Raw genomic sequence first — 25,734 nt, forward strand, 5'->3', positions numbered from 1 at the left:
TGTGTGGGCAGGCAGAGGAAATTGCAGCTCAGAGCGCTGTATGTGTAATTGAAGTAATCAGGACTTCTTCCTGTTTCCTGACATATGCACTGTGGTATCAGTGGCTCAAAGGCATTTAACCCCCTTAAAAATATCAGTTACTTATTCAAATCTGTGAAAATGGGCTGTTTGCCCACTTTGATGACAGTTCTGGTGCCCAGAACTCATTTGGGCCAGGCTGAAAGGACCTGGGTTTGATGCAGGGCATCACTATCTGTGTATTTTAAGTGTCGTATCAGTGGCCCAAAGGCATTTAACCCCTTAAAAACATCAGTTACTTATTCAAATCTGTGAAAATTGGCTGTTTGCCCACTTTGATGCCAGTTCTGGTGCCCAGAACCCATTTGGGCCAGGCTAAAGGGATCTGGGTTTGATGCAGGGCATCACTTTCTGTGTATTGTAAGTGTCATATCAGTGGCCCAAAGGCATTTAACCCCATAAAAACATCAGTTACTTATTCAAATCTGTGACAATGGGCTGTTTGCCCACTTTGATGCCAGTTCTGGTGCCCAGAACCCATTTGGGCCAGGCTGAAGGGACCTGGGTTTGATGCAGGGCATCACTGTCTATGTATTTTAAGTGTCGTATCAGTGGCCCAAAGGCATTTAACCCCTTAAAAACATCAGTTACTTATTCAAATCTGTGAAAATGGGCTGTTTGCCCACTTTGATGCCAGGTCTGGTGCCCAGAACCCATTTGGGCCAGGCTGATTGGACCTGGGTTTGATGCAGGGCATCACTTTATGTGTATTGTAAGTGTCATATCAGTGGCCCAAAGGCATTTAACCCCTTAAAAACATCAGTTACTTATTCAAATCTGTGAAAATGGGCTGTTTGCCCACTTTGATGCCAGTTCTGGTGCCCAGAACCCATTTCTGCCAGGCTGAAAGGACCTGGGTTTGATGCAGGACATCAATATCTGTGTATTTTATGTGTCTTATCAGTGGCCCAAAAGCATTTAACCCCTTAAAAACATCAGTTACTTATTCAAATCTGTGAAAATGTGCGATTTGCCCACTTTGATGCCAGTTCTGATGCCCAGAACCCATTTGTGCCAGGCTCGAGTGACATGGATTTCATGTGGGGCATCAATAGGTATGTAAATCAGGTGTTATATCAGTGGCACAAAGGCATTTAACCCCTTAAAAATAGCTGTTACTTATTCAAATCTATGAAAATGGGTGATTTGAGTACTTTGATGCCAGTTTTCATGCCCAAACCCCATTTGTGCCAGGCTGGATTGACATGCATTTAATGAGGGGCATCAGTAGGTATGTAAATCAGGTGTTAGATCAGTGGCACAAAGCTATTTAACCCCTTAAAAATAGCTGTTACTTATTCAAATCTGTGAAAATGGGCGATTTGCCCCCTTTGATGCCAGTTTTGATGCCCAGAACCCATTTGTGCCAGGCTGCAGTGACATGGATTTCATGTGGGGCATCAGTAGGTATGTAAATCAGGTGTTATATCAGTGGCACAAAGCTATTTAACCTCTTAAAAATAGCTGTTACTTATTCAAATCTGTGAAAATGGGCGATTTGCCCCCTTTGATGCCAGTTTTGATGCCCAGAACCCATTTGTGCCAGGCTGCAGTGACATGGATTTCATGTGGGGCATCAGTAGGTATGCAAATCAGGTGTTAGATCAGTGGCACAAAGCTATTTAACCTCTTAAAAATAGCTGTTACTTATTCAAATCTGTGAAAAGGGGCGATTTGCCCCCTTTGATGCCAGTTTTGATGCCCAGAACCCATTTGTGCCAGGCTGCAGTGACATGGATTTCATGTGGGGCATCAGTAGGTATGTAAATCAGGTGTTATATCAGTGGCACAAAGGCATTTAACCCCTCAAAAATAGCTGTTACTTATTCAAATCTATGAAAATTGGTGATTTGAGTACTTTGATGCCAGTTTTGATGCCCAGAACCCATTTGTGCCAGGCTGAAGTGATTTGACTTTGATGTGGGGCATCACTAGGTATGTAAATCAGGTGTTAGATCAGTGGCACAAAGCTATTTAACCCCTTAAAAATAGCTGTTACTTATTCAAATCTGTGAAAATGGGCAATTTGACCATTTTGATGCCAGTTCTGATGCCCAGAACCCATTTGTGCCAGGCTGGAGTGACATGGATTTCATGTGGGGCATCAGTAGGTATGTAAATCAGGTGTTAGATTAGTGGCACAAAGCTATTTAACCCCTTAAAAATAGCTGTTACTTTTTCAAATCTGTGAAAATGGGTGATTTGAGTACTTTGATGCCAGTTTTGATGCCCAGAACCCATTTGTGCCAGGCTGAAGTGATTTGACTTTGATGTGGGGCATCAGTAGGTATGTAAATCAGGTGTTATATCAGTGGCACAAAGGCATTTAACCACTTAAAAATAGCTGTTACTTATTCGCATGTGTGAAAATTGGTTCTCTGCCCACTTTGATGCCAGTTTTGATGCCCAGAACCCATTTGTGCCAGGCTGGAGTGACATGCATTTCATGTGGGGCATCAGTAAATATGTAAATCAGGTGTTAAATCAGTGGCACAAAGGCATTTAACCCCTTAAATACCATACCTCAGTGCCCACTTTGATGCCCATTTTTGTGCCAGCCTTCTAAATTTTGTATCTGTTTTTAAGTGTATTCACAAAAGGACACATGACCGCATATTATTATATACTCAGAATGGTTTATTTTTATACCAAAACCTGAAAAAAACAGAAAATAAAAAATAGCCGAATAAGAAACTGCTGAATAAGAAACCAACTTCAGCCCGAATAAGAAACTGAACGAATAAGAAACCAACTTCAGCATCGTTGATTTGGGTCTGTATTCATTTGTGCGCTGGGGTTGGATTAAGGGTTCAGAATTAGTTCACACTAGTTAATAAGCTATTATAGTAGTTTACTACCTCACCTCATATATAATGTGTTACAAGCAGACGCCATCAGGGGGAGCCCGTGTCCATGGCAACTGGTCAGAGGAAGTGACGTAAGGCACAGTGCTTGGCGCATGGCGAGGTTTCTGGGTTTTGATTGGTCAAAGAGAATGTGGAGGCGGGCTGATAGAGGATTGGCTGCTGTTCTGTCCCGGAGCGACCATGGCGGATCGCGGGCTGGAGCGGATACCGGCGGTGGATATAGACGCGGACGGGGTGTTCAAGTACGTACTGATCCGGGTCAGCGTGAAGGAAGGATCGGACGAGCAGAAGGACATCGTGCGGGGATACGGCTGGGCGGAGTATCACGGTGAGCGGCCGCCATGTGTGACTGGACTCCCCGCCCATAGCTGTCAGGAGCCGGCAGAGCAGGAGCACCGGGGAAAAAGTGACCGAATACAGGAGGAACGAGGGGAGAGAGAGGGTCCTTCTCCCCGGGGGAATGAGAGAGAGAGAGGGTCCTTCTCCCCGGGGGAATGAGAGAGAGAGAGGGTCCTTCTCCCCGGGGGAATGAGAGAGAGACAGAGGGTCCTTCTCCCCGGGGGAATGAGAGAGAGAGGGTCCTTCTCCCCGGGGGAATGAGAGAGAGACAGAGGGTCCTTCTCCCCGGGGGAATGAGAGAGAGACAGAGGGTCCTTCTCCCCGGGGGAATGAGAGAGAGACAGAGGGTCCTTCTCCCCGGGGGAATGAGAGAGAGACAGAGGGTCCTTCTCCCCGGGGGAATGAGAGAGAGACAGAGGGTCCTTCTCCCCGGGGGAATGAGAGAGAGACAGAGGGTCCTTCTCCCCGGGGGAATGAGAGAGAGACAGAGGGTCCTTCTCCCCGGGGGAATGAGAGAGAGACAGAGGGTCCTTCTCCCCGGGGGAATGAGAGAGAGACAGAGGGTCCTTCTCCCCGGGGGAATGAGAGAGAGAGACAGAGGGTCCTTCTCCCCGGGGGAATGAGAGAGAGAGACAGAGGGTCCTTCTCCCCGGGGGAATGAGAGAGAGAGAGAGAGGGTCCTTCTCCCCGGGGGAATGAGAGAGAGAGAGAGGGTCCTTCTCCCCGGGGGAATGAGAGAGAGAGAGAGAGGGTCCTTCTCCCCGGGGGAATGAGAGAGAGAGAGAGAGGGTCCTTCTCCCCGGGGGAATGAGAGAGAGAGAGAGAGGGTCCTTCTCCCCGGGGGAATGAGAGAGAGAGAGAGAGGGTCCTTCTCCCCGGGGGAATGAGAGAGAGGGTCCTTCTCCCCGGGGGAATGTGTGAGAGAGACAGAGGGTCCTTCTCCCCGGGGGAATGTGTGAGAGAGACAGAGGGTCCTTCTCCCCGGGGGAATGTGAGAGGGTCCTTCTCCCCGGGGGAATGTGTGAGAGAGACAGAGGGTCCTTCTCCCCGGGGGAATGTGAGAGAGGGTCCTTCTCCCCGGGGGAATGTGAGAGAGGGTCCTTCTCCCCGGGGGAATGTGAGAGAGGGTCCTTCTCCCCGGGGGAATGTGAGAGAGGGTCCTTCTCCCCGGGGGAATGTGAGAGAGGGTCCTTCTCCCCGGGGGAATGTGAGAGAGGGTCCTTCTCCCCGGGGGAATGAGAGAGAGGGGGTCCTTCTCCCCGGGGGAATGAGAGAGAGAGAGGGGGTCCTTCTCCCCGGGGGAATGAGAGAGAGAGAGAAGGTCCTTCTCCCCGGGGGAATGAGAGAGAGAGAGAGAGGGTCCTTCTCCCCGGGGGAATGAGAGAGAGAGAGAGAGGGTCCTTCTCCCCGGGGGAATGAGAGAGAGACAGAGGGTCCTTCTCCCCGGGGGAATGAGAGAGAGAGAGAGAGGGTCCTTCTCCCCGGGGGAATGAGAGAGAGAGAGAGAGGGTCCTTCTCCCCGGGGGAATGAGAGAGAGAGGGTCCTTCTCCCCGGGGGAATGAGAGAGAGGGTCCTTCTCCTCGGGGGAATGTGTGAGAGAGACAGAGGGTCCTTCTCCCCGGGGGAATGTGTGAGAGAGACAGAGGGTCCTTCTCCCCGGGGGAATGTGAGAGGGTCCTTCTCCCCGGGGGAATGTGTGAGAGAGACAGAGGGTCCTTCTCCCTGGGGGAATGTGAGAGAGGGTCCTTCTCCCCGGGGGAATGTGAGAGAGGGTCCTTCTCCCCGGGGGAATGTGAGAGAGGGTCCTTCTCCCCGGGGGAATGTGAGAGAGGGTCCTTCTCCCCGGGGGAATGTGAGAGAGGGTCCTTCTCCCCGGGGGAATGAGAGAGAGGGGGTCCTTCTCCCCGGGGGAATGAGAGGGAGAGAGAGGTTCCTTCTCCCCGGGGGAATGAGAGAGAGAGAGAGAGGGTCCTTCTCCCCGGGGGAATGAGAGAGAGAGAGAGGGTCCTTCTCCCCGGGGGAATGAGAGAGGGTCCTTCTCCCCGGGGGAATGAGAGAGAGAGAGGGTCCTTCTCCCCGGGGGAATGAGAGAGAGAGAGGGTCCTTCTCCCCGGGGGAATGAGAGAGAGAGAGAGGGTCCTTCTCCCCGGGGGAATGAGAGGGGGAGAGAGAGGGTCCTTCTCCCTGACCCCCCGGAAGTGTGAGATTTACATGTTTGATGTTTGTTCTCTTTGCAGCTGATATCTATGACAAGGCAGCTTCAGAGATCGAGAAGGATCGGGTCTATGACTGCGAGTGTCTGGGAGGAGGCAGAATTAACCACAACAGCAGCAGCAGGAAGATCCACATTTATGGCCACTCATTGGTAATCCCCATCTCCTGCTCTTATACTGCGTCCTACACAAGGCGGCCTGTGAGCCGTACAATTCCCAGTGGAACAGCACAGCCGGGGAGTGCTTAAATGGAACCTGTCACCAGGAAAAAAAGCTGTTAATATCGTTACTAAGGCTTCTTTCACACTAGCATCGGGCTCGGCCCGTCGCAGTGCGTCGGGCCGAGGTTACCGACGCTAGCGTTGTAAGCGCCGTGCAGCGGATGCAGATTTTCATCGCATCCGCTGCCCCATTGTAAGGTGCGGGGAGGTGGGGGAGGAGTTCCGGCCGCGCATGCGCGGTCGGAAAAAGCGGTCCGTCGGCAGCAAAAAACGTTACATGTAGCGTTTTTTGTGTGCCGACGGTCCGCCAAAGCACGACACATCCGTCGCGCAACGGATGCGACGTGTGGCAATCCGTCGTCAATACAAGTCTATGGGGAAAAAACGCATCCTGCAAGCACTCTTGCAGGATGCGTTTTTTCTGCAAAACGACGCATTGTGACGGATTGCAGAAAACGCTAGTGTGAAAGTAGCCTATCCTGCCCAGCGCCTGCACTTAGCCGAACGCTGTGGGGGATGAGCTTTATTCTCCCTGGCAGCAGTTTGTTTTAGTCACCGCTCTGAGTATAGATGAGTATACAGAACTTTGGCTGTAAGCGCGCCCCCGGCCCTGACTGACACTGGCTCTACATTAGTGCTCGCTGTCAGTCAGGGCCGGGAATTCACCATAATTATTAACTATTGTACAGACAGATTGAGAATATTTCACCCCAAAAAACTGTACTTAAAAATTATACTAAAATCTGACCTTTTATTATTCATTAAAATGAATTCTTAAGAGAATGAGCATACCTATAATTGTACAGCAGCACCGTATTAGGGTGAGACATAATCCCCTGATAGTCTAGCTTCATATTCATGTCTGACATTAACGAGAACATTTCTATTTGAGCGAGCATCACTAAAGTTTCAGATGGCAGCCTATTGGGGTTTTACATTGTATCTATTATCATGGTAATGATAGCATTGGTGGTGTTTTGTATATAGGTTGTGTCCCTCTCTAATAATTAGGGCAGTACAGGGTCAGCAAAACAGCGGGTTCCTATGTTTATGATAAAACTTTTATTGAATACTCATAAAAGAGAAAGTGCCAAACACAGTTGTGCCAAAAAGTGCTAGGTGCAAACAAACAAACACAAAGTACGCTGAAAAGATATCACCGCCAGGGAATTATAACCGCTATAATATTGTTCTTCGGTTATTCCAATACCACACTTCTTGATAACTCACTACACAATTAGCAGGGTCCACAGCCCTTAATTTTCATAGGGATAATGTATCTATTGTGTATTCATGTAAGCACAAACAGGTCAAACAACCTTAACCCCTTCATGACCTTGGGATTTTTCGTTTTTCCGTGTTCGTTTTTCACTCCCCTACTTCCCAGAGCCATAACTTTCTTATTTTTCCGTGAATTTGGCCATGTGAGGGCTTATTTTTTGCGGGACGAGTTGTACCTTTGAACGACATCATTGGTTTTAGCATGTTGTGTACTAGAAAACGGGAAAAAAATTCCAAGTGCGGTGAAATTGCAAAAAAAGTGCAATCCCACACTTGTTTTTTGTTTGGCTTTTTTGCTAGGTTCACTAAATGCTAAAACTGACCTGCCATTATGATTCTCCAGGTCAGTACGAGTTCATAGACACCTAACATGACTAGGTTATTTTTTATCTAAGTGGTGAAAAAAAATTCCAAACTTTGCTAAAAAAATATATATAAAAATTGCGCCATTTTCCGATACTCGTAGCGTCTCCATTTTTCGTGATCTGGGGTCAGTTGAGGGCTTATTTTCTCTTACTCCCATGACGGCACCACGGAGAGAGGGATCCGCCCTCAGGGACAGGAAACCCACAGGTTAAAAAGGCGGGACCTCTCCTCCACCTCAGTTCGGTTTCCTGTCCCTGACGGGGAACCCACAGTTACCTGACGTCGCGGGATACCGGGGACCATCTGGCCGAATTCAGGCAGCGGGGGGCCCTGCCACGGTCGTAGGTGGAGGTTCTCCCTGAAGGCACAATCCGGGGTCGGCGGGCCTTGTACGAATGTGCAGGGAAGAGGCAGTGAAGAGGACACCAGTCTGCCTCTTTCCTTCAGCAGCAGCAGCTGGTAATAGGTAGCGGCGGCTACCTGGTATGTTACCGCCGGCTTAGGGCCCCGGGAGGAGGTGGCGGCGGTCACCAGCAGGAAGCGCCAACAGGAGACAGCAGCGGCGGCTGCTGCAAGGCTTCCGTCCCTCCTGGGAGCCGGCAGGAGCACGCGCGCGCGTTGGGCTGGCGGCGCATGTGCGGTGGTCATTTCCGGGTCGGCGCAGGGCACCTCTGGGAATCTGGATGCTGCTTTGCGCCGTATGCTACAATATGAAAGCGGAAGAAAAAGAACGCTAGGGGCGAAGCCGCTGATCAACAAGTTTCAAAAAAAAAAAAAAAAAAAAACAGCTAGCAGAGGAAACTGCAATCCCCGCAGAGAGAAACGCCCGCAGCAGCGCCATCACCCGCAGCGGAGACCGCAACAGCAGGGCGGACCTGTGCAATGCCACAACTCGGGATCCCAATGCAGCAGAGGCTCCAGCGGATCCGGGAGAAAATCAACGGTTCAAATGGAGGAGGCTTCCCCAAACACCAGAACCGGTATCTCCCCCACATTAGGAGGGTAAGTGACCTCCGTGAATGTATATATTCCAAATAGGGATTCATTGTGGAAAGGCACATCGAAAATTAAACATAAAGTGTGCCCACTTTGCTCCACAAATTTACCCGCTACCTGGGTAAAGAAACTCTATGCGACATGCTTAGAGAACACCATAAGTGAAGAAACCCCAAGATTCACTTCTGATCTTAAGGACTTAATTAAGTCTCAAGTGAAAGATGCGCTGAAAAGCGTAAAAAACCGTAAAAGAAACGCAAGGCCAGACATAAATCCCAGGAGTCTAGCGTTAACTATAATTCAGATAGCTCTACGTCCTCCTTTGCATCCTCAAAGGGTGGAATCTTATGTTTGACGGACTAGAACAAAGGAATCGCAGGGCGTTCCTGTTAAATAAAAAATTCGGGCCCTAATAAAAAAGGAGTGGTAAAGACCAGATAAAAAAGTATGTTAACACCTAAGAAAAAATACCCATTCTACCAAAATTAGATGTCGCAATTGCAAAGACCTCTAAAAAAAAAAAAAATTTTTTTGCATTGCCCTTTGAAAGCATAGGAACTCTCAAAGACCCCATGAATAAAAGGGCCGACATCTTCTTAGAAAAGGCTCCTGGGAAGCAGCTAGCGGGGGTTTAAATCCCGGGATAGCTGCTACATGTACTGCCAGAGCATGACTAGATCACCTGGAGACCCAATTAAAAGATAAGACTTCAAGAGAATCTATACTAGTCTCGGTGTCAGTAATGAGGGGGCCGCAGCATGTATAGCGAACTCCTCCATAAATTCAGTGAGACTGACAGCAAGATCAGCCTCATTCTCAAACGCAGCAAAAAGAGCGCTATGACTGAAGTGCTGGCCAGATGATCTACAAACTAAGGCCAAGCTTTGCTCCATACCATGTCAGGGCGAATTTTTATTCAGGCCTCCCTGGATGATATTCTTGGGAAAGCTGTGGACAAAGTAAAAAAAAAAAAACCTTCCTAGGTTTTCCCAATCAGTCTCATAGACGGCCCTTTTCAAGGTTGAGGATGGGAGGACGAGATTTAAAGGCAGAGGCTTCATGTTTAACAAACAGGATAATAAGCGGCCCCAATGAAGGTGCGCCTCAGGTAGGAGGGAGACCGACATACTTTCTCCAAGTCGAAAAAAAAAAAAAAAAGTCAGTAAACATAATCAAGACGGGTCTGAAGTTGAATTTCCATACGATGCCACATCATCAATTTGTCGCAACACCACAGAGGGAATCAGAGATCAAATAGCTGGCCATTCAAAAGTAAGTCTACAGTCTCCTTTTTGAAGAACGTCCTACAGGAGGTCCTACAGCAGGAGGGGACAACAGGTTTCTACTCCCCTCTTTTTCTATGGACAAAGCCAGATGGAATTTTCAGGACAATAATAAACCTGAAGAACTTAAACAAATACCTTGTGATAGACAGCTTCAAGATGGAAACAATAAAATCATGTGTCAGAACCCTTCATCCGTCTTGCTTTATGACTGTAATAGACCTAAAGGACGCATACTACCATGTGCCGATCCATCCGGATCACCGAAAATATCTGAGTGGCGGTAGTGATGCAAGGGGAATTGAGGCATTATCAGTTCAAAGCTCTCCCCTTTGGTCTTGCCATAGCCCCGAGGGTGTTTAAAAAATTAATGGCAGAAGTGATGACTCACATAAGGGAACAAGAGGGGTTAATTGTTCCTTATCTGGACGACCTCCCAGTGATGGGCAGATCCTCTCTCCATTGCAGTTAGCAGTCGGACAAAGTGATGACAGCCCTATCAAATCTGGGTTGGGTTTTGAACCTAGAGATATCCAAAATTATCCCAACACAAGTACAGCAGTACTGAGGGACAATAATGGACTAAAAAAAAAAAAAAAAAAAAAAGTCGTCTAACAGAGTTAAAAATTTCCAACATGACACAATTGGTGGAGCACTTATAACATTCTCCAGTCTTTTCTTTAAGGAAAGTAATGTCTATATTAGGATCGATGACAGCCTGCATCCCGGCGATCCAGGGGGCTCAGTATCATTCCAGAGATCTCCAGTGGGAAATCCCACCTAGAGGGAGATTTAGGAAAGCGCTTGGAAAACTCCTCGCAGACAATGACTTCCCTAGCCTGGTGGATAGACTCGACCAATCTCGCCAGGGGGGTTCCATGGATATGGCCGGTCTCAGTAACCCTCACCACGGATGCAATTCCATGGGGTTGGGGAGCTCACTTAAAAGATCAAATTGCCCAGGGGCCATGGTCAGAGGGGGAAAGCTCTTCACTTCAAACATGAAAGAGTTTTTTGGCAGTAAATACGCGCTAGACCATTTCTTAGTTCCCCTCCGTTCCCATCACGTAAGGGTACTGACAGACAACAGGACGGTAGTGGCGTATTTGAATCACCAGGGGGGTACGAGGTCCCAATCCCTGATGGAAGTAACGAAATCCATTCTTTTTCAAGCAGAATCCAACCTATCCTCCCTAACAGCCCTACTTATCAAAGGGTCAGAAAATCAGACAGCAGATTTCTTAGCAGAACACAGCTAAAACAGGGAATGAAACCAGCAAATATTCAATCACATAGTGGACCGTTGGGGGACCCCGGATATAGATCTATTCGAGAGCAGTCAACACCAGAAAACAGAGAAATTCTGTCTAATAAATCCACGGGGGAATCCAGAGACCGTAGACGCCTTTCTAATTCCCTGTAATTTCCAAATAACATACGCCTTTCCCCCGATAGCATTGATTCCATTAGTCCTGGGGAAATTCCAGGACGACAGAGCAAAGATGATCATGATAGCCCCTTTTTTGGCCAAAAAGAACGCGGTTCCCAAGGCTACGCCTAATGTCGGTAACAGACCCTTGGGTCCTCCCTGAATCTTCTGCGCCAGGGGCCAATAAACCATCCACAAGTAAAAAAAAAAAAAAAAAAAAACTTGCATATGGCAGCCTGGAATTTGAGAGGGAACTTTTGACCAGGAAGGGTTTTCTCCAAATTTAGTCTGAACTCTGTTAACCAGTAGGAACCGAGTAACTACCAGTGCGTATGGCAAAGTCTGGAAAAGATTCCTCTCTAATTCAGGTATCAGCTTATCGGGAGAGACCCCAGTTCAGGAAATACTAGAATTCCTCCAAAAAGGATTAGAGAAAGGCTTGGCAACGAGAACTCTAAAAGTTCAAGTCGCAGCATTAGGCGCCCTTTATAATTGTGACTGGGAAGGGAACACTAGATTAAAAGGTTCGATAAAGCTTTAACTAGATCTAGGCCAGTGGTACATCATACTACACTTCCTGGGATCTGAACGTAGTACCTTCTGCACTAACCAAAGCGCCTTTTGAACCCTTATCAGGCTTCCTTAAAAATAGTTTCCCTGAAAACCTTCCTTCTGGTAGCACTAACCTCGGCTTGCAGGATCAGTGACTTACAGGCTCTATCAGCTTATCTGCCTCTAAACCAGATATAAAAGGACCGTGTAGTCTTTAAAACTGATCCATCCTCCCTTCCTAAAGTGGCATCACGCTTCCATAGATCCCAGGAGATATCCTTACCATGGTTTTGTCCAAACCCCAAAAAATAAAAAGGGGAAAAACCTTGCACACACTGGATGTGAAGAGATGTCTCACCCAATATATATATCAGCCATGAGGGAGTGTAGGAAAGGGAGGTCTCTGTTTGTCTATTTTCAGGGGCCAAACAAAGGACACAAAGCATCAACAGCCACATTGGCAAGATGGATATGGGACGCCATTGCCCTGTCATACGCCTCATCCAAGGAAGCCACTCCAGAAGGAATTAAGGCTCATTCAACAAGATTGGTGGCGACCTCTTGGGCAGAGCGAGCTGGAGCATCACTTGACCAGATATGTAGAGCAGCCACTTGGTCCTCTTCCTCTACTTTCTTTAAGCACTACCAGCTTGACCTATCTTCCTCTTCAGACTTAACCTTCGGGGGAAGGGTTCTGGAGGCAGTAATCCCACCCTAAAACTCACATCCTATGAAATTCTCTCCGTGGTGCCGTCATGGGAGTAAGAGAATATCGTAGTTACTCACCGATAACGGTATTTCTCTGATCCCATGACGGCACCCGTATATTCCCTCCCTTCACATATGGGTGTGCACACTTCTAGTTAGCCATTAATGCTTAGCCACGCGGTGGGGAAAAGAAAAAAAAAAAAAAATAATAATAATTTTAATAACAATATAATGATGATAAACGATGACTTGAAAGACTTTCTGTGTGTGTAAATAACTACTTAAGTTACAGATGAAGTCCTGTCAAGGATCTATAAAACAAACTGAGGTGGAGGAGAGGTCCCGCCTTTTTAACCTGTGGGTTTCCTGTCCCTGAGGGCGGATCCCTCTCTCCGTGGTGCCGTCATGGGATCAGAGAAATACCGTTATCGGTGAGTAACTACGATATTTTGCGTGCCGAGATGACGTTTTTAATGATAGCATTTTGGTGCAGATACGTTCTTTCGATCGCCCGTTATTGCATTTTAATGCAATGTCGCGGCGACCTAAAAAACGTAATTCTGGCGTTTCGAATTTTTTTCTCGCTACGCCGTTTAGTGATCAGGTTAATGCTTTTTTTAAATTGATCGGGCGATTCTGAGCGCGGCGATACCAAATATGTGTAGATTTGATTTTTTTTTTTTTTAATTGATTTATTTTGATTGGGGCGAAAGGGGGGTGATTTAACCCCTTAAGCCCCGGGGGTGGTTTGCACGTTAATGACCGGGCCAATTTTTACAATTCTGACCACTGTCCCTTTGAGGTTATAACTCTGGAACGCTTCAACGGATCTTGGCGATTCTGACATTGTTTTCTCGTGACATATTGTACTTCATGATAGTGCTAAAATTTCTTTGATATAACTTGTGTTTATTTGTGAAAAAAATGGAAATTTGGCGAAAATTTAGAAAATTTCGCAATTTTCCAACTTTGAATTTTTATGCCCTTAAATCACAGAGATATGTCATGCAAAATACTTAATAATTAACATTTCCCACATGTCTACTTTACATCAGCACAATTTTGGAAACAAATTTTTTTTTTTGTTATGGAGTTATAAGGGTTAAAAGTTGACCAGTAATTTCTCATTTTTACAACAAAATTTACAAAACCATTTTTTTTAGGGACCACCTCACATTTGAAGTCACATTTAGGGGTCTATATAGCAAAAAATACCCAAAAGTGACACCATTCTAAAAACTGCACCCCTCAAGCTGATCAAAACCACATTCAAGAAGTTTATTAACCCCTCTGGTGCTTCATGAGAGCTAAAGCAATGTTGAAAGAAAAAATGAATATTTTACTTTTTAGTCATGAAAACGATCTTTTAGCAACAATTTTTTTATTTTCCCAAAGGTAACAGGAGAAATTGGACTGCAAAAGTTGTAGTCCAATTTGTCCTGAGTAAGACAATACCCCATATGTGGGGGGGAACCACTGTTTGGGTGCATGGCAGGGCTCAGAAGGGAAGGAGCGCCATAAGACTTTTTCAAGCTAAAATTAGCTGGAATTGAGATCGGACGCCATGTCGTGTTTGGTGAGCCCCTGATGTGCCTAAACAGTGGAAACCCCCCACAAGTGACCCCATTTTGGAAACTAGACCCCCTAAGGAACTTATCTAGATGTGTGTTGAGCACTTTTATCCCCCAAGTGCTTCACAGAAGTTTATACCGCCCGTGCGTGAAAATAAAAAAACGTACTTTTTCCACAAACATGATCGTTTAGTCCCCAATTTTTTATTTTCTCAAGGGTAACTGAAGAAATTGGATCATAAAAGTTGTAGTCCAATTTGTCCTGAGTAAGACAATACCCCATATGTGGGGGGGAACCACTGTTTGGGCGCATGGCAGGGCTCAGAAGGGAAGGAGCGCCATAAGACTTTTTCAAGCTAAAATTAGCTGGAATTGAGATCGGACGCCATGTCGTGTTTGGTGAGCCCCTGATGTGCCTAAACAGTGGAAACCCCCCACAAGTGACCCCATTTTGGAAACTAGACCCCCTAAGGAACTTATCTAGATGTGTGGTGAGCACTTTTATCCCCCAAGTGCTTCACAGAAGTTTATACCGCCCGTGCGTAAAAATAAAAAAACCTATTTTTTGCCCACAAAAATGATCTTTTAGTCCCCAATTTTTTAATTTCCCAAGGGTAACAGGAGAAATTGGACCACAAAAGTTGTTGTCCAATTTGTCCTGAGTAGGCTGGTACCCCATATGTGGGAGAAAACTACTGTTTTGGCACACGTCAGGGCTCGGAAGGGAAGTAGTGACGTTTTGGAATGCAGGCTTTGATGGAATCGTCTGCGGCCGTCACGTTCCGTTTGACGAGCCCCTGATGTGCCTAAACAGTGGAAACCCCCCACAAGTGACCCCAATTTAGAAACTAGACCCCCTAAGGAACTTGTCTAGATGTGTGGTGACAACTTTGAACCCCCAAGTATTTCACTAAAGTTTATAACGCCAGGGCGTGAAAATAAAAAATCAGATTTTTTTGCCCACAAAAATGATCTTTTAGTCCCCAATTTTTTAATTTCCCAAGGGTAACAGGAGAAATTGGACCACAAAAGTTGTTGTCCAATTTGCCCTGAGTACGCTGGTACCCCACATGTGGGAAAAAACTGTTTGGGCACACGTTGGGGCTCGAAAGGGAAGTACTGACGTTTTTGAATGCAGACTTTGATGGAATCGTCTGCGGGCGTCATGTTCCGTTTGCAGAGCCCCTGATGTGCCTAAACAGGAAAAAAACCCACAAGTGACAACATTTTGGAAAGTAGACCCCCAGAGAAGATACGTAGATGTGCCAACTTTGGAATTATTCTATTTCCTGGAAAGTAAATTAGTAGTGCATAGAGGTGTGGTACAATTTAAAGCAATCCTTCATACACAGGCCAGGTTTGTCGGGGCAGGTGTCGCATTGATAGGTGGTATCCCTTCGAATTCCTCTTTTGTAGCACACTCGGCACCTTTTTTGTGGCTTACCTTTTCTATCAGTTGGCGGGACCACCCCAGGAAAATGCTGGCCTGGTACGATACGTGCACCTTCAGTTCCAGAAGTACTGGGGCCCGCTCCTTCCCTCGTGCCAAACATCAGGGCCTTAACCACTACCTCCTGGAAATGAAGGTACGACGTATCGGTGTTGCGTGCACATCGTGACAGCAGGAAAGCGTTGAGCATTGCCATTTGTACGATGTGCACAGACAGCTTTTTGTACCACACCCTGGCCTTTCTCAAAGCACTGTACGGTTGGAGGAGTTGATCGGAGAGATCAACGCCCCCCATGTTTTTGTTGTACCCAAGTACACAGTCCGGTTTGAAGACCTGTGCAGAGGTACCCCGAACAGTGCTGAGGGCGCTGCCATCACCATGTATGGTGGTCAACAGAAGGACATCCCTTTTGTCCTTGTACTTGACAACCAGCAGGTGGTCGCTACATTGGGCTTTGCTCTCACCTTTTCTGAGAATCTGCCCAAGTAACGTCTTTGGGAGGCCTCTCTGATTTTTGCGGACAGTACCGCAGGCTGCGGTACCTCGCGCAAAGAGAGATTTGTAGAGTGGGATGCTGGAATAAAAGTTATCGGTATAGAGGTGATAACCTTTATCCAGCAGTGGGTGCACCAAATCCCACACACTTTTCCCACTCACTCCCAGGATAGAAGGACACTCAGGCGGTTCAATCCTGCTGTCCTTCCCTTCGTACACTCTAAGGCCGGCTTCACACTCAGCGTATGAAAATACGGTCCGTATATTACGGCCGTAATACGCTGAAATGTCCCGAAAATAGTGGTCCGTAGCTCCTCCGTAGGCAGGGTGTGTCAGCGTTTTTTGCGCATGGCATCCTCCGTATGTAATCCGTATGGCATCCGTACTGCGTGGTTTTCTCGCAGGCTTGCAAAACCAACATACCGCTATAGAAATGATCCATGTGTCCCAAAAAGAAAAAAAAAGAAAAATATATATATATATATATATATATGTCATTAGACACATATATGTATATATATTAATATTTATTCCAGCGCTATACAGCTTGAAAGCCGGTAATTCAATTACCGGCTTTTTCTTTCTCCTTCTTAAAACCCGACATGATTTGAGACATGGTTTACATACAGTAAACAATGTCTTCTCTCCATTTTTTTTTGCAGATTCCACACTACTAATGTCAGTAGTGTGTATCTGCAAAATTTGGCCGTTCTAGCTCTTAAAATAAAGGGTTAAATGGCGGAAAAAATTGGCGTGGGCTCCCGCGCAATTTTCTCCGCCAGAGTAGTAAAGCCAGTGACTGAGGGCAGATATTAATAGCCTGGAGAGGGTCCATGGTTATTGGCCCCCCCCTGGCTAAAAATATCTGCCCCCAGCCACCCCAGAAAAGGCACATCTGGAAGATGCGCCTATTCTGGCACTTGGCCACTCTCTTCCCATTCCCGTGTAGCGGTGGGATATGGGGTAATGAAGGGTTAATGCCACCTTGCTATTGTAAGGTGACATTAAGCCTAATTAATAATGGAGAGGCGTCAATTATGACACCTATCCATTATTAATCCAATTGAATGAAAGGGTTAAATAAAACACAAACACATTATTTAAAATTATTTTAATGAAATAAAAACAATGGTTGTTGGAGTATTTTATTCTACGCCCAATCCAATCACTGAAGACCCTCGTTCTGTGAAAGAAAAAACATAATAAACCAACAATATACTTACCCTCCGCAGATCTGTAACGTCCAACGATGTAAATCCTTCTGAAGGGGTTAAAACATTTTGCAGCAAGGAGCTTTGCTAATGCAGGCTGCTCCTCGCTGCAAAACCCCGGGGAATGAGTCTAAATATAGATCAATGAGCTATATTTAGCTTCATTTGCGGTGAGGCGCCCTCTGCTGGATGTTCATAGATCGTGGGAAATTTCCTAGAAAGCTCCCAGGCTTACATTCTATGTGTACACATTTATTCTACCTATTGGACTGTAAGCTGTCAGTGTGATTTTACTGTACACCGCACTGAATTACCGGCTTTTCTCTCTAACAGCGCTGCGTATTTCTCGCAAGTCACACTGCTTGTCCGTGTGAAATCCGTATTTTTCACGCTTCCATAGACTTTCATTGGCGTATTTTTTGCGCAGTACGGTGACAAACGCAGCATGCTGCGATTTTTGTACGGCCGTAGAAAGCCGTATAATACTGATCAGTAAAATACGGCAGATAGGAGCAGGGGCATAGAGAATAATTGTGCCGTATTTTTTGCGAGTTTTACGGACGTAGTTTCTGCGCTCTTACGTCCGTAAAACTCGCAAGTGTGAAGCCGGCCTAAAGCTGTAGGTGTACCCTGAGGTACTCTCACACAGCTTGTAGAGTTTGATTCCGTACCTGGCCCTCTTGCTGGGCAGGTATTGACGGAATCCGAGCCGCCCCTTAAAATGAATTAAGGACTCATCCACGCATATGTCCCTTTGAGGCACGTACACTTCACCAAACTTTTTGTTGAAGTGTTCGATGACCGGCCGAACTTTGAACAGACGGTCAAAGTTGGGGTCATCTCGTGCGGGACACCGTGCATTATCGTTGTAATGCAGGAACTTATGGATGGCCTCAAAACGCGTGCGGGTCATGACCATTCTGAATACTGGAGTGTTATATAAAATATCCACACTCCAATATTGCCGAAGTTCAGGCTTTTTCAGAATCCCCATATGGAGAACCAGGCCCCAAAACTGCATCATTTCAACTGCGTCTACAGGAGACCAGTTAGAATATGATGAACCCGAGTTTTGGTCCAAAAATTGCCGAGCATACAGATTAGTTTGCTCCACCATGAGGTTGACGAAAGCCTCAGAGAAAAAGACTTTGAAAAAGTCTAGTTCTGTGAGGCCGGTGGTGTCAAACTTGATTCCTGATTCTGCCACAAAATCAGGAATCAGTGGCTCGTAATTTTCGGGGGGCCTGGTCCATATGGGATCCGCAGTGGGGTGTGCTGGTTCGTCTTCAGCAATGGAGGGCCTAGCCTCATCTTCTGTCCTGCGGCGTCTGCGTGGCGGTTCCGCAGGGCCGGAGGAGGAAGATGAGGAGTGGGAAGAGGATGAGGAAGAATCCGAAAAATAAAGAAAAGTGGGATCCTCTCCCTCGCTATCAGTGTCGGAGGCAAGGAAAGCATATGCCTCCTCCACTGAATAGCGCTGTTGGGACGAGCGGGACATTTTTTTTGTAAGTATGGTGCTTGAGTGTACTTTATTGGTAACTATGTGTAAGTGTGGGGGGATAGTGCTTGGTGCAAACTACTCTGAAAAGAAAAAGCTAAAGGAAAAAAAAATACCTGTGAAAGAAAAGTATAAAACAGCAGGCCTTAGCTCTGATAAGTGAACCGCGTCACTTACCAAAGTTTGGCGGCTGCTGGGTGTGTGAACGGGGATGTGAAAAAAAAACCCGCAGGCACGAGAGCTCTGATAAATGAACCGCGTGACTTATCAAAGTTTGGCGGCTGCGGGATGGGTATACGGAATTGGGCAAAGGGGGCTGCTGAAAAAAAAGCGAGCACGAGTGTTGATCGGTGAACTGCGTCACCAATCAACGCTCGGCGGCTGCTAAACGTGCGCACGGAGGCGGCGCAAAGAGGGACGGAGGGGGTAAAAAGGGGGGGGAAGAGGGGGATGGGGGGGTGAAATGAAGACCGGGTAGGGGCTGTTAGCACTTACCTTTTGTAGTCTTTCTTCTTTCTTTGGTTTTCTTTCTTTGGTTTTCTTTCTTCTTTCTTTCGCTTTTTTTATCGCAGGGGATTGTGGTGTTACAGGCTTCTGTAGCACCACAAGGCCCAGCAAGACAGGATCTGGCTGTGTGACCGCTCAGCAGGAGTCCCTCAGCTAGAGTGAGGACCCCTGCAGAGCGGTCACACAGGTCACCTGCAGGTGACAGACAGGTCACAGAGCGGTCACACCACTGCTGTGAGCTGTCATTGGTGGGATCGAATGATAACATCGATCCCACCAATCCCTGCAGGGCTTGGTGACCATGGCAACTGCCTAGGATCCCTCCGATCCTAGGCAGGTCACTGCCAGGTCACCAGCAGGGCACACAGCGGTCACAACGTGACCGCCGCTGTGCCCTGTGATTGGCGCGATCGTCGATCGCGCCAATCAGCTCCTGCAGGCCCTGCTGGGCCTGCACTAGTCACTGGCCTGTGATCGGTGCCACTGCAGCACCGATCCAGGCCGCTACAACAGGGTCAGGGGGTATGAGGGCAGGGAACAGCCAGGCACGGGGCAGGGAACAGCCGGGCACAGCGCGGTAATACCGCCGCTGTGCCCGGTGATTGGCGCGATCGTCGATCGCATCGATCGCGCCAATCAGATCCTGCAGGCCCTGCTGGGCCTGCACTAGGCTCTGGCCTGTGATCGGTGCCACTGCAGCACCGATCCAGGCCGCTACAACAGGGTCAGGGGGTATGGGGGCAGGGAACAGCCGGGCACGGGGCAGGGAACAGCCGGGCACAGCGCGGTAATACCGCCGCTGTGCCCGGTGATTGGCGCGATCGTCGATCGCGCCAATCAGATCCTGCAGGCCCTGCTGGGCCTGCACTAGGCTCTGGCCTACGATCGGTGCTATTGCAGCACCGATCCAGGCCAGTACAGCAGGGCACAGCGGCGGTAATACCGCCGCTGTGCCCTGCGATTGGCGCGATCGATACGATCGGCGATCGCGCCAATCCGGGGGGTTTTTGCCGGTGCCTGGCGTTGCCAGGCACCGGTTCTAGGATCGAGTACATCGGTACTCGATCCTAGCCTGCGACCTCATTGTTTCAGCCGCTCCGATTGGCTGAAACAATGAGGAACGCTGTGATTGGCTGTTCAGAATTGAACAGCCAATCACAGCGATCCAGAGGCCTGGGGGGCGAAGCCATGGCCGGGGATGTCGGCGCCATCTTCCTCCAGGTAAGATGGCGCCGGAAATTTAATGCGATCACCGCGACTTAAGTCGCGATGTCGCATTAAACACTATGACGTACTATCCCGTCACTGGGAATTAAGTCCCAGGTCACCTCGACGGGATAGTACGTCATATGGGATAAAGGGGTTAAACTTTTATATTTTTTTTATTTTTTTCACATTTTTTTTTACTTTTACTTTTGCCATGCTTCAATAGCCTCCATGGGAGGCTAGAAGCAGGCACAACGTGATCGGCTCTGCTACATAGCAGCGATCTGCTGATCGCTGCTATGTAGCAGAAATGGAGGTGTGCTGTGAGCGCCGACCACAGGGTGGCGCTCACAGCCACTGGTGATCAGTAACCATAGAGGTCTCAAGGTCCTTGAGACCTCTATGGTTACAATGGAGACACATCGCCGACCCCCGATCATGTGACGGGGGTCGGCGATGACGTCATTTCCGGCCGCCCGGCCGGATGCGGTAGTTAAATGCCGCTGTCTGCGATTGACAGCGGCATTTAACTAGTTAATAGGTGCGGGCAGATCGCGATTCTGCCCGCGCCTATTACGGGCACAAAACAGCTGACATGTCCCGGCTTTGATGCGGGCTCACCGCGGAGCCCTGCATCAAAGCGGGACTTCTGACCTCGGACGTACTATCCCGTCCGAGGTCAGATAGGGGTTAATATCATAACAGGTATGACCAAATCAAGTGGGAGTAAATCCTCAACTAACACTTCTAAACAATGGTCATGATCCTTTTGTTGACCTTAGTGGCGGCGGTAATATTAATCAATAGCAGCATGCTCATACAGCGAAAAAATAAACATATGGCAACCGTGCAGACTGAAGTAAAATTTTGGTACTCCTTTTGTCCTCAGATCCTAAAGGGTACATATCTTAATACCTGCTGTCACGTGCACATTTAGAAATAAACAATCCATCATATTATACTCATCTGCCTTCTACCGATCATCTGCCTGAACCGGTGTGGCCTGAGTCAGAAAGTGGACCTTCTTAGCGGATTCGGAATAGCATGAAACGCATTGGGAGGCACTATTCATTGAGATGGACCTGTAAGAAAGAATGCGCATATAGTTTCTAAGGATAAACCACTAAGGTCAACAAAAGGATCATGACCATTGTTTAGAAGTGTTAGTTGAGGATTTACTCCCACTTGATTTGGTCATACCTGTTATGATATTAAGGTTGTTTGACCTGTTTGTGCTTACATGAATACACATTAGATACATTATCCCTATGAAAATTAAGGGCTGTGGACCCTGCTAATTGTGTAGTGATTTATCAAGAAGTGTGGTATTGGAATAACCGAAGAACAATATTATAGCGGTTATAATTCCCTGGCGGTGATATCTTTTCAGCGTACTTTGTGTTTGTTTGTTTGCACCTAGCACTTTTTGGCACAACTGTGTTTGGCACTTTCTCTTTTATGAGTATTCAATAAAAGTTAAGTTTTATCATAAACATAGGAACCCGCTGTTTTGCTAAGGAAATATTTGGTTCTTATACCATTGAGAGTCTAGCTGCTAACAGTACAGGGTCAGGAAGGATAGCCACCATCATCGAGCAGGGGCGCAAATTGTGCAATTCTTTAGGGTGCCAACCTCCTCGGCAAGCCAGGGTGACATACATTTTTTCTAGGGTGATACACTTTTTTTTCCCCCCCCAGGGTTGCCACCTTGAAATTAATTTTCTCCCAGCAGCGGTCGGCTAACTGCGGGCATCGGGCATGTTAATAACACTATTAGCCTGCAGATTAACCCCATATATGCAGGTTAATAGCAATTTTTCCAAGACGTCCCCCTGACAGCACACTGGAGGACGTCCTCCTCCTCCTTGCAGGGACAGGAAAAACAACATGAGAGGTTAAAAGGTGCCACTCCGCCCCCTTTCCTTTAGTGTTTTTCCTGTCCCTGCATGGAGGGACACACGAGAGAGCAGCGCAAAAGCTTACCAGTCCGGAGGGCTCGGGGGATCGTGCAGCTGGGCCAATATCCTTCCCCCGTGACAATAGCCCGAGGCAAAAACTTCCCGGTGGGGAGTCCCTCTGCCCAGAGACCAGTCTAGCGGACGAGCTCCTGGGTAGAGCTGCTTCCTCCCGGTGGGGGGCTCTCGGTTCAGGCGCCAGGTGAGCAAGAGGCGCCACATGGAGAGGAGAATCCGGCGGCAGCAGCAGGCTCAGCGTGCGCTCCACAAGGTGGAACGCGTAAGTAAGGATTCATATACCTAAAGCGCTTCCGGTGACATATCAGGGTAAGGTGACGTCATATCCGGGGTGGGCGGCATCTCGGCGTGCGTTCCACCTCGTGGAACGCAGAAGTGCGCGTTTTTGTTTTTTTAAAGGTGCAGACCCGGAGTTGCCGCAGATATTCCGCCCAGCATTCCTCTGTGTGAGGGAAGGAGAAGGCGCCAAATTTGAATACTTTGGAGGTATCTCTGCTGCCGGACACTGTATTATCGTGGGGTCTGTGCTAGCCAAGCTGTTACGAATGCCGGAAACTAAGTGCAGCAGAAGCTGCTATATCCTTTATTTGATTAAAGAGATCACACATTTATCCTGTGTATCTCTCAACATAAGATATGGAGGCCAGAAGTGAGGAGACAGGGGTAAGTGCGCAGAGTATGTACATACGCCCGCACACACACTGAGCAATTCCTATTCTTATGTTTAGGATAAGGAGGCCACCCCTCCCTCAGACAAAAAGCCTGGCAAGGTATTGTCGAAGTCTAAGAGGTGCTCCATATGTAATGTGAAGCTTCCAGAAGCATACATGAAAGCTCTCTGCAGCTCTTGTATTACTAAGATTGAACCGGCGATGGTATCTGAGATGAGGAGTCTAATCCGGGAGGAGGTCCAAAATTCTTTGGCCTCAATGTCTCAATGGGATCTGTCCAGTCCGGTTCCAGCTCGTAAGAGACCAAGAAGTGATCCAGACCAAGAGGATCGGGATGGTTCCTCGGAAGAAGAATCGGAATTTAGAGGTTCAGACCAGGAAGAAGGAGAGTTGCCACTGGAAGAGCAGGAGCAAGGAAGAAAGTATTACTTTCCAGTGGAAGAAACAGAAGAGCTGGTTTAAGCAGTAAGCAGATAAAGGAAGAACCACGTCCAAGATCTAGACAAGATCAGATGTTTGGAGGTCTCGCATATCAGGAACAGACAGTGTTCCCAGTGAGCGAACACATTCGTCGGATGATATCACAGGAATGGAAAGATGCGGAACGTAGATTGGTGATGTCCCGAGAGTTTAAAAACCGTCTACCATTTGATCCAGAAGAGATCAAGACTTGGAAAGAAATTCCTAAAGTAGATGTTCCCATAGCCAAGGTTGCAAAGAAGACATCCATTCCTTTTGAGGATTCATCCAGCCTCAAGGATGCAGTGGACCGCAAGGCGGATATCCTTTTACGTCGAGCCTGGGAAACCTCAGCGGCTCTAATAAAGACTATCATTGCAGCCACATCGGTAGCAAGGTCCATGTTCCCGTGGTTGGGACAATTGGAAGAACATTTAATTAATAAAAGCCCGCGGGCAGATATAATTGCTTCCCTACCTATCATAAAGTCAGCCACGGACTTCATGGCGGACACTTCAGCTGAGTCCGTTAGATTTGCAGCTAGAAATAGCTCCTTATCTAATGCAACCCGCAGGGCTATTTGGCTTAGGGTACCGTCACACTATAACATTTCGATCGCTACGACGGTACGATTCGTGACGTTCCAGCGATATCGTTACGATATCGCTGTGTCTGACACGCAGCAGCGATCAGGGATCCTGCTGAGAATCGTACGTCGTAGCAGATCGTTTAGAACTTTCTTTCATCGCTGGATCTCCCGCTGTCATCGCTAGATCGGTGTGTGTGACACCGATCTAGCGATCTAGCGATGCGATCCAGCGATGCGTTCGCTTGTAACCAGGGTAAACATCGGGTAACTAAGCGCAGGACCGCGCTTAGTTACCCGATGTTTACCCTGGTTACAAGCGTTAAACTAAAAAAAAACAAACAGCACATACTTACATTCTGGTGTCCGTCAGGTCCCTTGCAGTCTGCTTCCAGCACTGTGACTGCCGGCCGTAAAGTGAAAGCAGAGCACAGCGGCTGTGCTTTCACTTTACGGCCGGCAGTCACTGAGTGCGGGAAGCAGACTGCAAGGGACCTGACGGACACCAGATGTAAGTATGTGCTGTTTGTTTTTTTTTTAGTTTAACGCTTGTAACCAGGGTAAACATCGGGTAACTAAGCGCGGTCCTGCGCTTAGTTACCCGATGTTTACCCTGGTTACCCAGGGACCCCGGCATCTTGGTCGCTGGAGAGCTGTCTGTGTGACAGCTCCCAGCGACCACACTACGATTTACCTACGATCACGGCCAGGTCAAATCGCTGGTCGTGATCGTAGGTAAATCGTATAGTGTGACGGTACCCTTAGATCTTGGTCAGGGGAAAACGCATCTAAAAATAATCAGTGTGCCATTCCATTCACAGGCTCCAGGATATTCGGTCAGGCTCTAGATGACATTTTAGAATCTGCATCAGATAGTAAAAAAGGGTTCCCTGAGGATAAACCTAGGAAATTCCAGCCCTTTCTGAAAAGACCACTTCCTCCCCCTCCACACCCCACACAGACAACCTGAGTATAGAGAACAATGGGGATCCAGCAGGGGGACCTTCTAAGGTTCCTACACTCAGAACAGAAGGGGAAGAAGTTCCCTTTTTGGTTCAAGCTATAGACCAAGAAGACTATGACGCCATAGGTATAGGCGGGAGACTAAAGGCCCCTTCACATTAAGCGTCGCTGCAGCGATACCGACAACGATCCGGATCGCTGCAGCGTCGCTGTTTGGTCGCTGGAGAGCTGTCACACAGACCGCTCTCCAGCGACCAACGATGCCGGTAACCAGGGTAAACATCGGGTAACTAAGCGCAGAGCCGCGCTTAGTAACCCGATGTTTACACTGGTTACCATGCTAAAAGTAAAAAAAAACAAACACTAGATACTTACCTACCGCTGTCTGTCCTCCAGCGCTGCGCTCTGCTTCTCTGCTCTCCTCCTGTACTGTCTGTGAGCCGGAAAGCAGAGCGGTGACGTCACCGCTCTGTTTTCCGGCTCACAGACAGTACAGGAGGAGTGCAGAGCACAGCGCTGGAGGACAGACAGCGGTAGGTAAGTATGTACTGTTTTTTTTTTTTTTTTACTTTTAGCATGGTAACCAGGGTAAACATCGGGTTACTAAGCGCGGCCCTGCGCTTAGTTACCCGATGTTTACCCTGGTTACCAGTGAAGACATCGCTGGATCGGTGTCACACACGCCGATCCAGCGATGTCAGCAGGAGTCCAGCGACGAAATAAAGTTCTGGACTTTATTCAGCGACCAACGATCTCCCAGCAGGGGCCTGATCGTTGGTCGCTGTCACACATAACGATTTCATTAACGA

At 47.8% G+C, this 25,734-nt stretch overlaps 1 protein-coding gene across 1 annotated transcript in view; it reads left to right on the forward strand.

Moving 5' to 3' along the window:
• The first annotated feature begins 3,070 nt into the window (after positions 1-3,070).
• The window catches only part of PHPT1 (phosphohistidine phosphatase 1), a 28,677-nt gene continuing 6,013 nt past the window's right edge, over positions 3,071-25,734 (forward strand). The window contains exons 1-2 of the mRNA XM_069747619.1: positions 3,071-3,273; positions 5,523-5,650. Coding sequence (XP_069603720.1) covers positions 3,126-3,273; positions 5,523-5,650 — 276 coding nt within the window. The 5' untranslated portion in view covers positions 3,071-3,125. The remainder of the gene's footprint in view (positions 3,274-5,522; positions 5,651-25,734) is intronic.

Source organism: Ranitomeya imitator, chromosome 2 (genome assembly GCF_032444005.1).
Source record: "Ranitomeya imitator isolate aRanImi1 chromosome 2, aRanImi1.pri, whole genome shotgun sequence".
In the NCBI taxonomy this organism is placed as follows: domain Eukaryota; kingdom Metazoa; phylum Chordata; class Amphibia; order Anura; family Dendrobatidae; genus Ranitomeya; species Ranitomeya imitator.